This window comes from Ustilaginoidea virens, chromosome 2, assembly GCF_000687475.1.
Source record: "Ustilaginoidea virens chromosome 2, complete sequence".
Lineage (NCBI taxonomy): Eukaryota > Fungi > Ascomycota > Sordariomycetes > Hypocreales > Clavicipitaceae > Ustilaginoidea > Ustilaginoidea virens.
Window position 1 is genome coordinate 3902041 of NC_057317.1, and position 12866 is coordinate 3914906.

Below are 12866 nucleotides of genomic sequence, written 5' to 3' on the forward strand. Positions count from 1 at the left end.
TCAGTAACACCTAGGGCCGCCATTCATCTCCTTCACTTTGTTGTTTGTCTTCGCCTCAAATTCCGCCTGTGAAACATCATTCAATACGGCCATCTTCCTTTCAAGTTCCTTCACGTCCGTCCTCGCCAGATATGACGCTGTCAGCACCCCAGACAGGACGGCGGTGATGAATCTGTCGTGTTCGGCAAAACCGCACAGGGCTCGCCAATGTTGTATGTCTGGCAGAAACCCCCGCTGCAGGATTTTGAGTGTAACATCTATTGAGTCGACGATTTGGTCCGCAACCTTTTCTGCCGGTGCCTCCGAGAGACTAGGAAACCTTGCCCTGGGCATGCTGCTCAACTTGTTCCGCAGTTTCTCTCTGAATTCCGTCTTTCCTTGATTCTTGTTCCCCGATGAGAAGGGATTGGCTTTCCTCGGCAACCCCATCGTGTCCGTCACAGGAGTGAGGTCCGTCTTTCCATCCGACCGCAATACTTCAGCCGGCTTCCGTTCGTCCTTACCGAAGAAAGTAAACGCTCCGAGCGTAGGCAGGAGCGCAGCTGATGACGGAGTACTGCTCCACTAGGGCGTTTGTTAATGCATGGATGGCTGGGTGTGGTCAGTGACTTTTTTTTTATTAATCTGGAGGCTTACTCTTGGAATGGATGCGTCTGATCGCAGGTTCAGTCCTGAACTTGTCGAGTCTGCTGCGGCTGGAGACAAACTTGCTTGCGGCGGGCCCGGCTGTGTTTGTGTCGTCGGTAAAGTGGAAGAATCAAAAGCTCCATCCATGCTGCGAGGTACCCGTACAGTTACTACCAAGCCCGGCGCATTAAGACTATGAGTGGAGTCATGGGCTGGATGCGAGGGCGGCTGCAACCGTCGTTCTGCCAGTTCCTTCTGCTTCCTGTACTCGGCCGGGTCAGCTGCACGCAAAAGGTTCCACCTGATCATGTCTTCTGCCTCCTTCTGCTCTTCAACCGACAGAGGTGCTTTGTCATCCTCTTCTTCAAACGTGTCGGTCGGTATTATTTGGCAGAGCTTGCGACTACCGCCCCCGTAGGATATTATGTCATCGAGGATGTAGTCCTTGCCCAAATGCTGAGTCAAGTCCTCCTGCGCTACCGAGCGGATGTCGTGCTTCAAGTCTGCCAGTCTGTTACCCCAGCTGATGGGGTTTTTCTTGTCCACTACACGAGAAGCCAGCTGCTGCTTGAACACGGCTCTGTTGTGGAGATCTTGCTCGAATGTGCCGGCAGTGACCAAGTGGTAGACAGTGACAGGTTTGGTTTGGCCGATGCGATATGCCCGCCCTATAGCTTGTTGCTCATTCACCGGGTTCCATCCAAAGTCGTAGATAACCACCCGGTTCGCGCCTTGGATGTTTAGACCAACCCCACCAGCTTTGGTCGAGATGAGGTAAAGCTCCGTCTCGGTCGAGTTGAATTTCTTTATTTGATCTTGGCGTTTTGAAATCGGCGTCGAGCCGTCCAGTCGGCTAAAGCTTCGTTTTTGCTCTGTGAAAAGGCTGGCGAGGAAATTCAGGTTGGGGATGGACTGAGTGAAGACGAGGACCTTGTCGCCCTTGAGTCGCGCATTGTCAAGTATTCGTATGAGGATCTCTACCTTTGTGGATAAGGATGGGTGTTTCGGATCCGAGGGAAACAATGCCATTACTTTGGGTATGATGCCCAGGGGGATGGACGGTCGCCTCTCTTGTCTTGCGGAAGCATCACCCGCCTCAGTCGCCTTGGCCTGGAATTCAGACGGGTGACTGCAAAGCAAACTGAGGTCCGTCATGATCTCAAAAATCAGTCCCGGCCCGGATGCATCATCTTCCGAGTATCCAACAGTGTCTCCGCGTTTGGATCGTATGTAAAGGTTATACAACTCTCTCTGCAGGGATGTAGGCTTGATGCACAAAACGAACTCCTGTTTCGGCGGCAAGTCTTTGTCCATGCAGGTTTTGATTGTGGCCCGGTGTACTTTGGGTGCAACCGTCTGCTTCAGAACTTGAAGCATTTTCAACGCTCTCCGTTTCTGGTGGGCAAGGCTATCGTTGCTGACACCCTGTTGTATTGGTTTGGCATATATTTCGCGGAATTCGGATAGAGGGCCCAGAAAGTTTGGTGCCACCCAGTTGATCATGAAGTAGTACTCTTCGATGTTGTTGGCCAAAGGAGAGCCAGTCATAGCAATCCGACTCTTGGTATGGAAACGAGCACAAAGGGTGTGTAACTTGGATGCAGGATTCTTCAGGCTGTGCGCCTCGTCGGCAACAACTATATTCGGCTGATCGAAGAAGCCCTTCTGCTGGACCTTTTTCGACTCGTAAAGTTGCCTCAACATCGAGTAGCCGAGCACCATGATGCCTCCCACTTGAGCCCAGTTTTCTATAATCCTGGTCCGTTCATCGTCCGGGAGAGTCGCGTCAATCACGTGGAGCTTTCCGAGAACTTGGTCCTTGTCCCAAATCAGAAGTTCGTCGGTCCAATTGTTCACCAGCGAAGAAGGACATAGCACCAGGGTTTTCGACCGGCGAAGGTCCTGAGGAATTTGAGACATTATCCCCTGATCGGGGGATTCACTTGCTTCCCGGATAGTTACAAGCAAGGTGATTACTTGCATTGTCTTGCCGAGGCCCATGCTGTGTGACAAGAGACATCCTTGGCGGACGGAAGGTTCCTGGATCAGTTGATTCCACATGAAGCGGACGCCCTCGAGTTGATGGTCCTTGATCCTGCTGCCAATTTCTTGGTTGATGTAGATCAGAGGCTGATCGTCTTGCTTAGTCTCATTTATGATGAGCCGGGAAATGTCAGAGGGCATCATTTCTGCCGCTCCTAGCTTGGCACGTAGGCGAAGTCTTCGAGCCTCCTGGTCCTCCGCTCGACGCCGTTCACGCTCACGAAGATCGACGGCTTCCTTGTTACATACTATTTCCTTCACTGCGGACTTTCGTGGGGCCTTATCACTAGCTTCTCGTTCATCCAGCAGCTCATCATCTTCCACCTGGTCTGCATCCACAAGGTCCTCATCAAGACCGCCGTCTCTGTATATCTGATTGTCTTGGGGAAATAGCGGAGCTATTCGTGAAATGAAGGTGTAGAAAACCGTCCAAGAATTCTTGCCTTGCTGTGCTCTCAACTTCCTGACTTGGTTTTGCTTGAGATCCGCCAGTCTCGACTCCTTGAGATTTTTAACCTTAAGAAAGCACAGGAACAGTCTGGAGAGATCAAAGGCTGGAGTCTCTTCATTCGCCTCTGACAGCAACGTAAGATCCTTGATCGGATTGGTTATGTGTCGCAAGATTGAAGACTCAAATGCTTCATCTGCCGACAGAAGCTTTATGTGCTTAATTACAGCGGATCGCCGCAAATGCCCAAGTCTCCATAAAAGGGAAATAACCAAGGCAAATCTGTCTTTCTGCCTTGACCAGTAAGCAGGAGGGTTGCTAACAATCTTCTCAATGTCCTGGTATTTGTTGGGCCAAGATGATGACTCCAAGAGTGCGGGAGGCTGAAGCTGTGGTGTGTCTTTTCTTTCATCTTCTTTTCTCGGGCCAGCCTGATTTGACGGTATCTTGGCCGGTGTAGGAACGTCCTCAGGAACACCCCCCCGGTCCTCGATTTCCAGGCCACGTTCAACTGGGGAACAATTACCACTTGATCCGGTCTGTGTGAGGTCAATAAACACTGGTGACCCTGCCCGAAGAAAAGAGGTGGGCGTTCTTTCGAGATTGAGAGGAGTTGGAATAAGTCGAGGCGTCTTCACCTGCGCAGGCCGAGGAGGAGGCTCATCATCAACCACAACAAAATTCTCCTCGTCAGAACTAGTCAATATTTCTTCGTCTCTTGGCTCCTCCTTTATCTTGGGTCGTACCACACGACTTCCTGGAAATGATGGCGGTTTCGGCGGTGCAAACCTAGACTCAAGCAGATCTGCTAGCCAAGACTGGTACAATCTGTCTTCAATACTTTGTTCCAGACATCTCGCTTGCAGTCGAACATCTCTTTCTCTTTCCCAGATCTGGTGCAGAATCTCCGTTTCGAGCTTCTTGATCCGTTCGCCATACCACTTGGCGCTGGTTCGCGCATCAAGGATGCGCTTTCGTTTGAGACCGCGTTTGGATGCATCCGTCCAGAGCGAGAATGCTCTGTTTTGATATTTGGGCAGTTTCCTTGTCCTCCAGCTCTGGGCCATGTCCGACACTTCTTCATCCAGAAGCTTCTGAACCTGGGACGAGGTGATGAACTTGGCACTTTGCCCTCCGATACGCTTACTGGATTCAGCCTCGTCAGCCTCGATCTCTCTCATCGTCTCCTCGTCCAACTCCTCCGCCAAATCGTCAAGTTCTAGGATCGTGTCTGATTCACCAGAACTTTCGCGGGAATTGACAGGGTGAAATCCTTGGTCTATAGCATTTATTGTCTGACTGGTTCTGTTCATGACTCGTCTCATGATCTTGTTGACGACGAGCCGTCTACCCGGAGGAAATCGTGTGGGCACCGGAGTGCTGATAGCGTCCCCAATGCCACGGATTTGACAAGTCAAGGATGTTACAGGCGACTGTACGTCCTTGACACGGAGGGCGCCGGCTCCCAAGTATTTGAAAAAAGCATTATTGTCCCACGGAAAAGTGCTGCCTTGCCTTTCCGGTTTCGCAACGAACGGAGCGTAGGAGAGAGCATCAGCTTCAGTGGCAATTGGCATGTGAATCGTGTTGACGGGTTTGTCTTGTATCAGCACGGGCGCAACTCGTTTCCTCTTCAAGCCGTTCGTAGAAGACTTGCTGCCGATGGGGGCGGTTGCCGAATCTCCATCGATTTTCGTTGCATGACGATCCGCCATCGAAGACTGAGGAACGTTACGAGTCTCATTTGGTTTCTCGACATCCATGCTGAGCTGGCCAGAAGACGGCAGTGGTGAGGCAGGCGCCCGGTTTGCGTCCTGGCCTTGCGGTGTTGTGGACGGTAAGCAAGAGTTGACCTCATTCATGTCCACGACGTTTCGCGAAACGTGAAGGGGCTCCGACTGTGGCGTCATTCGAGCCGAATATGTGCTCTCCCGACCCCGGCTGTGCACATCAACGTCGTCCATTGGCCCTGCCGCCAAGTTTTCCAACTTCCACCGGCGAAAAGCTGGGCTCCTGGCCCGTAACTTCATGATGGCTTCACCAAGGGCATTTTTGTGTCTAGCCAGCTGGATGTTCAAGACCTGGAAGAGTTCGTTGCGCAAATCGTGAGAGTTTGCCATGCCGACAAGTTCATATGTGAGAAGAGTGTGGCCATCAATCTCATTTTCCTGAAGCTTTGCGCTCAAACGCTCGGGATCTCGCGTGCAGGGTCGCTGAAGCGAACACAGCTCGGCTGCCACAACATCCACATCCCAGAAAAAGGGATCTGTTGACCGGATACCATCCATCGACTGACATGAAGGCGATGCAACGCGTCTTGACCTGAGTTTCTGACTCGTCAGCGTCTTGGCTTCAAACTTTGGAAGGACAGTTGCATCGGAGTCTCAGACTGGGACTCAGCGGGGGTGCCTTTGCAAAAAGGAAAAAGAAGGGGGGGGGGGAGAATATGAAAGAGGAAGGAGCAAGTTCACAAAGATGCCAGCCTCGACAGGCTAACGTGGCCCGGCGTTTCCGAGTACAAATCGGTTCACCATCGGCAGCATCTGAAACGGAGTGATAGCTGAGGTAAACCAACCTTCCTCCGAGCTCATACGTCTATTGGTCGGGGAAAGCGACGGCTGCTTGCCTACGGATGAATCTCAACCGACTTGTCACTGGTTGGGAAAATCACGGATTCATTTAATTCGGCTACCTGGGCAGGCGCAGTGAAGAAGCATTTTGTTGTGCTGCAGTCCAGAATGAAAATGAAAATGCAACTTTTGGATGCAGAAGACACCGTTGGGAGCAAGCCAGCCAGCCAGCTGGGAGGGGAGACCGCCAGCTGGGCACGGGTCAAGTTCGTCACGTGATGGTCGCAGCTATCAACATTCTCTTCTTGGAAGTGCTGAAGTGCCGCTGCCGCCTGGGCCTGATTCACTGCGGTCCCCCACGAAATACTGTCGATTGCACGAGTACATGAATCATGAACAACCGACGGACGGGGTATATTCAAAAAAACAACAACAAAAGTGTGGGGGGGGGGGGGGGGGGGGGGGGAAGGGGGGGTGAGTTCATCTGACAGAGCAGTGAAGTAAACGGCCTCATTTGCCATCTGCTGCCGATAGTCGCAACGATCGAATAAAGGGGAAAATTCTCACTTTACCATCAGTTATATTTCACCTCCCCTTCCTTCTTCCTTTCCTTCGTCCCTGCATTTTTTTCTTCTTTTTTTTTAAAAAAAATTAAAGAAACCATGGGAAATGAATAAAAAAAAAGAGAGAGAGAGAAAGAGAGAGAAATGATCTTTTCATTCTTTTGCTTCTTTCAGCTGTACTGCATCTGCTTAACTTGCCTGTACTCCGTATGCTGCAAACTAAAACTTGGAACACTTCAATGTTTCGCAAAGGACATCAAGGATCCTAAACCGGTCTCTTAGCGGTGTCAGCACTTTTCGCGCAAGGGCTCCCTTGGCTTTCCGGTTCGTCGCAAGTGATCTTTGATGTGCCGTCTCGTGATAGGTGTGACCCGTTGACCCGCATTTGCAGCAGAACCCCACACTCACTGGCATGGCATCCATCCATCGCTTCGCTTTCAACGTTCTGTTTCCAAGAATCGCAATTGATTCTTTGGAAACTGCCGGGTTGCGTCTTTATGACGACGGTATCTGATACTGCAGCCACGCCTCGCAGTCTCGTCGCCCTTGCGAGCCAAGTCCCATATTTCTGGCCCTCTGTACACCATGAGACCCGAGTCGATGGCCGGAATCGAGCCGTCTGCGCCATTCCCCCCCCATCTGACGGGCGATGAACGCGAGCGTCTCATTCAGACCATCAAGGACTGGGCTTGTGGTCATGGCTTGGTCGTACGGCCGCCCCCCAGTGCAATCCCACAAGAGGCAGACCCCAACAGTATCGCCGCGGTGCCCGCCCCTGTCACCGTGTTTCCGAGCGGCATTGCCCGCCGTGCTTTCAACAGGGGCCAAGCGGTGCAGAGGGCTTACAACGAGCTGTACGCCGCTGTGAGCAGAGACGAGAAGTTCTTGGCCGGGATCGTGAGGGAGTATGCTGCCCAACGGGCTTCCCCATGAAATCCGCGACTTTCCTAATCATTTCCTTCCTTTGCCAGGGTGATTGATGGCGATGATTTCGTCCGTGATTTATGGGCGGTCCATGAAACCGTCAAGTCCGAGGGCTACACACAGGTGCGGCGCCTTGGCCTTTCTTACGCAAGCGCATGCCGCTCCCGGCGGTGCTAACATACAAGCCACAGCCGCTGTCTTTGGGCCTCTTCCGATCCGACTACATGGTGCATGACGACACCTCTGTCTTACCACCCGTGGCTCAACTCAAGCAAGTAGAGTTCAACACGATTGCATCGTCCTTTGGTGGGTTGTCTGTCCTCACAGCACAGCTTCATCGTTACCTCGCCAGATCTGAATACCCGTTTTTGGAACACGCCATCGCGGAGGGGACCCTGCATCTTCCCGAAAACAGAGCCGTTGAAAAGCTGGCGGGCGGCATCGAAGCCGCCTATCATGCGTACGGCGCCCCCAGGACTGGGTACAGAAAATGCGTCCTGTTCCTGGTTCAAGGTGACGAACGCAATATCTGGGATCAGCGTCATTTGGAGTATCAGCTGGTCAAATCGCAGCCAGGGATACCCGTGTTCAGACTCGCATTTTCCGATGTGCCGAAGCACACCTCACTTGCCAAGACGAAGGAGCGTCAGCTTGAGTACAGCCCTCCTCACAACCCTGGGGCAAGGTTCGAGGCTGCTGTCGTGTACATGAGAGCGGGCTACGGCCCAGGGGACTACCCAAATCAACAAGCTTGGGATGCCAGGTGCCATCTGGAGCGCTCATACGCCATCAAATGCCCTACCGTGCTGACGCAGCTTGCTGGCACCAAGAAAGTGCAGCAAGTGCTCGCCACCCCCCATCCCGCTTCCGAGCCGTCCGTGTTGAGCCGGTTCATCAAGGACGATGCTGCGTCAGCCAAGGACCTGTGGGGAACCTTTACCAACATATATCCCATGGATGCCTCTGAAGTAGGTTTGGAAGCGAGAAAAAAGGCGCTCGACCCGAATCAATGCCAAAACTATGTGCTGAAGCCACAACGAGAAGGAGGTGGCAACAATATCTATGGTGGCGCCATACCCGCGCATCTGAATTCGGTCGCAGAGTCGCATTGGGGCTCGTATATCTTGATGGAGCTGATCAAACCCTGTCCGACCCGAAACCTTATCCTACGCAACGGAAAGATTGAAGAGGGCAATGTACTCAACGAGTTGGGTATTTATGGTGCTTGCCTTTGGAATCATGACACGGGAGAGGTTCTGCACAACGAGGAAGCAGGTTGGTTAGTGAGAACGAAAAGCGATAAGAGCCAAGAGGGCGGTGTTGCTGCTGGGTACGGATGCATGGACAGCGTTTGCTACGTGTGGACGAATACTGATAGCCCGGAGCTTGAAGAGGAACAAGCTAACGAGTCGGACGCAGGGAACTAGGAGGTTGAGGAAAGGCGCGACATTTTGGTACCGCCCTAAGGGTCCTAAGAGTAGCTACAAAAAAAAAAAAAGTAAAAAAAAAAAAAAAAAAAAAAAAAAAAAATTTGTTGTTACACGTCCATCATTCATCTACTTCTGACAGCGACCGTCGGACACAGACGGGGAAAACACGGAGAGCGGAGAAAAAGCTGCCTCGTGGGTGAAGCCTGGACAACGGTTGCCACCTGCTCCTGGACTGTTTTTGTCGATTATGTCGATTGGTGAAGATGGATGGCGGTTTACTCGCTGTCAGCGACGTTCTGGGGTCGTTTGAGAACCTCAATGCTTCCTGTGTGCAACGAGAACGTTAGCGGCGACGTAGCTAGACCAGAAACAACTAGTGTCGGGCTTAACCTACGCTGAACAATGTTCAGCCCGGTGCGTGGCTGACCGTTGGAATCCTGGTAATTGCTCACAGAAACGTCGCCCTCGACGTAAACCATGGTCCTATTTCCCCCAGTCAGAAATCAACATCAGCACGGGAGATGGTTGAACGTTTAGTTTAGCAGGGAAAAGGGGGGGGTTTAGCAGGGAAAAGGGGGGGAGGGGGGGGGGGGCATCCCCATCAGGGCTGTGCGTGCGAGTGCGTCAAACGTGGATGGCATACCCCTTGGCCAGGCTGAGCAGAAAGTCCTTTCGGGGCCCGTCAGCGAAGCTGGTGACGCGGAACCAGCTGGTTTGACGGTTTTCCTTGGGGCCGTAGTTGCTCGCGACGGCGTATTTGAGGATTTCCCGACCGGTGCCCGTGGTCTGAACCTCGGGTGTATCGGCGAGATTGCCGATCAGGGACAAGCGGGCAACAGACAGGCGAGAGGAGGAGCTGAAGGAGCGGACGACGCCAGGAGAGGCGGCGGTCGCGCGGCGAAACAGGAGGGATGATGACATGGCGTCTGATTTGGTGTCTTTTTTTTTTTTTGTTATTTGGGGGGGAGGGAGGAGGGCTTGAGTCCGTACGAGCTTGCGAGTTGTGTGGACTTTCTGGTTTTGACGATGGGAAGCGGATGTTTTCGCTCGCGTTGTGTGTGATAACCAAGACCCCCTTTAGCTCCGGAGCTCCCAGCTCCACTTGTGCACGGAGCTGGTTACCCGGGAGCGAGCTACGTGTACCTGGCCGAGCTGGTAGCGGCAACAGGCCAGTTAGCGGGGTATCAGGCAGGTGAAAAGTACCTAGGTACCTACCTTAGGTAGGTAGGTACCTAGTTGACGGTATACACGGAGTGAAGGCTGGGGGGCCTCGATTTAGTCCGCCGTTATAAAACCCCTTTCATGGCATCTGCGATAAGCCGGCTTGTACTTGAGCGGCACGCGCGACAAGTTGACGTGTTCTTGCGTTTGTCTCGCCGGTTGGCAAGGCCCACAGGTGCAAGGAGCTTTGCGACACACATCGCAACGGAGTAGAGGGAGGCTGTACTCCGTACGGAGTATGCATGATTCAGACTCCGCACGGAGCACGCGCGATAAGAAGTACCTACCCTGGACGGAGCTACCCCGAGTGAATTCTGTTGCACCAATGTGTGGCCTTGCCCAATCCGGTCTAGAGACGCCTTGTACCGGGCTAGGAGGTACCTAAGGTAGGTACCTCTTAAGCCTACCCATGTGTCCGTGCCTAGTCCGTACTCCGTAGGTGTTGGAGGGAAATTGGCTTGTCTGTAATGTGGATATCGGTCATGTCCGAGGTCGGATGTGCCGAGTTCTCCCTGGATCAGTAAGCCCTTAGGGGTACCCCCTATCCCACTATAAATAGCTGGGAACATAAGTCTCTTAGAGAAGACTTGGTTCCTTCAATTAAGCATTATCGCATTTTCCCTATGCATTCTGATATGGTAGCAATTGCGTAAATATTATAATAAAACCTTATTGTTATCCCTTACCTCGTGGCCCAGCCTTAAGATCAACTGTTATCTTTATTTTGCTGTAAAAGCCACTGTTTTCCGGATCCTATTTGAGCAAGCTTGGGATTCCCCTTTGAATCCGTTAAAAGTATTGTTGCTAATATACTCGTGTGGCCTTGTTAATTAAAAAGGAGGCTATTCGGAAAGTCGCGATATTTCCTTTAAGAATTAACCAACCGATATCTTGACCGCTATTTTCGTTAGATCAATTCGTGCCCTAAACATTGTTGTTGGCGAAAATGGGTATTGTTACTGATGATAGCTCTAAACCAGCAGTTAAGCTGATGTCCCGATATGACTGGGATATCTGGTATGATTATATTTAAAAGCGTGCTTTGGATGATGATATTTGGATATTTATTGATCTTAAGGGCTCGGCAATGTTGAATATGCCCCTTCTGCCGGCGTGGGAATTAGATGAACCTACCTATTCCACGCAGGCATTAGCATTAATACTAATATTAGCAGTAACAGCCGATTCATCAACAGAAGCTGCAGTTCGTGCCCCTTCTGCAAATACTAGAGCTGCAACGGCAGCTAGGGCATTATCGGTAACACCCCTGGTAAGAATAAGAATAATCCGGCCGCAGCAAGTCGAGAATATTGAAGAAAACCACTACTTTAAGCCGATATAACGCCCTAGTGATATTACTACTGCAGAATGGATGAAACAAGCCAATATTTGGTATAATATTTAGAACGACCGTTATATAATGTTTAGTCGGAATCTTCGAGTGTATATAGCGTGGTTTGAATTAACACTGAGCCCTAGCTATAAGATATTAATAGCAGGCAATTAGAACATTCGAGAAAAAATTTAATGCCTAATAGAACGTGTGCGACCGGTTCAGCTTATTATCCGTGAATACCTCGAAGAAAAATTCATACAGGCTATACGATGTAACCTCGGAAGGTATAATATAGAGGAATGGTTTAACGAAATCTCTATATTATATAAGCGATTAGTACGAATAGACTCGATCCTTATTAATGGGAATATGCCTACCAAATGGCTAGCGGAAGCTCTTCATTAAAAGTATCCTGCCTTTAAGGAAAAAATCCTTAATCGAATAGTAAAAGCATAAGAACGGAATGAATATCTCGATTTTCTAATAACTATTAAATATATTCGGCAGAAATAAGAGCTAGAAGAGAAAGGGAAGGTTAGTAGTGGTCATACAGTATTTATAACCGACGATACTAAACCTTCGTTATAAGCCGCTTCTAGCGATGCTTCGGCTTTATCTTCAATAAAGAAAAAGACCTGTAAATACTATAGTAAGTCCTATATAGTAAAGGGGTCTTACTATAAGAATTATTGGATATTGACTCTATCGATGGCTCCGAACTATTTAAAGGGCAAGATCAGCAAGAAAAGCTAGGAAGCCGCATATAAAAAGATGAAAAAGGAATCTAAAGAGGTGCAAAATGCATTTAAGGCCTTCTAAGATAAATAGAAGGGCAAAGGTAAAAATAACGATAATAATAATAAGGAAGAAGATAGATTAATGGAGAAAGAAAAGGAAGATAAAGTGTTTATAATATCTATTCTTTCCATAGGAACTCACCCGGATAATTCAGGCCTTTTAAAGTCTCGTATTATACTCGATAGTAGCACTTTAATATACGTTTTCAATAATATGAAGTGGTTTACCAATATCGACTATAATATTAATGAGTACCTCGTTCGTAATGCTTATAATAGTATTTTAAAAGTTCTCGGTATTGGCTCTATTCGAATTGTGTTATAGGATAGAAGGGCTATTACCTTTACCGATATTCTATATAATCCGACGATCGTGGCGAATCTTCTTGCTATAAAAAAGATAAGAAACAAAGGATTATTCTGGAATAATAAAGTCGACGAAATTTACCTGCGGAAAAATAATTAATAAGAAGTAATCTTTCAAGTTTCTTAGGTGGAAGAAAGGCCTTACATCCTCTACTAAAGTGGTAGAAACGATATGCCTATAGATGAATTCATTACAAGGGCTTAAAATAAAGCCTTAATTATTGACAAAGCCTATTTGGCTCGAGGAGATAGTCGCTAGCCTAAAACTTCGATAAAAACGCCTCATACTATCTGGCACACGCGTTTTGGGCACCTGGGTCGGGATTCGATGGATCGTATCTTTAAGGATATATTGCAGATACCTGAGGAAAAAGAAGCTTCGAATTATAAGGTTTATAGCAGTATGAAAATCGTGAAGTAGATATTACGGTCATCTTACGAGCTCTTAATGCCTTAGGAACCCTTTAAAGTGGTCTCTTTCGATCTATTTCTATAAGCTACTACTTTCAATAGTGACAAATATATAGCATTATTTACCTAC

The 12866-nt window shown here is 49.6% G+C and overlaps 3 protein-coding genes across 3 annotated transcripts; 1 reads left to right on the plus strand and 2 right to left on the minus strand.

Moving 5' to 3' along the window:
* Positions 1–5406, minus strand: UV8b_02841 (uncharacterized protein; the record flags this gene model as incomplete). Its single annotated transcript, XM_043140339.1, has 3 exons — positions 1–564; positions 637–3814; positions 3908–5406. The coding sequence occupies 3 exons, from the start codon at positions 5404–5406 to the stop codon at positions 1–3; spliced, it is 5241 nt and encodes a 1746-aa protein (XP_042996273.1).
* Positions 5407–6836: 1430 nt separating this feature from the next.
* On the plus strand, positions 6837–8602 carry UV8b_02842 (uncharacterized protein; the record flags this gene model as incomplete). The annotated part of the gene is made up of 3 exons (XM_043140340.1): positions 6837–7156; positions 7223–7298; positions 7367–8602. The coding sequence occupies 3 exons, from the start codon at positions 6837–6839 to the stop codon at positions 8600–8602; spliced, it is 1632 nt and encodes a 543-aa protein (XP_042996274.1).
* A 278-nt stretch (positions 8603–8880) lies between these two features.
* On the minus strand, positions 8881–9526 carry UV8b_02843 (uncharacterized protein; the record flags this gene model as incomplete). The annotated part of the gene is made up of 3 exons (XM_043140341.1): positions 8881–8930; positions 9000–9088; positions 9249–9526. The coding sequence occupies 3 exons, from the start codon at positions 9524–9526 to the stop codon at positions 8881–8883; spliced, it is 417 nt and encodes a 138-aa protein (XP_042996275.1).
* Positions 9527–12866: the final 3340 nt, after the last annotated feature.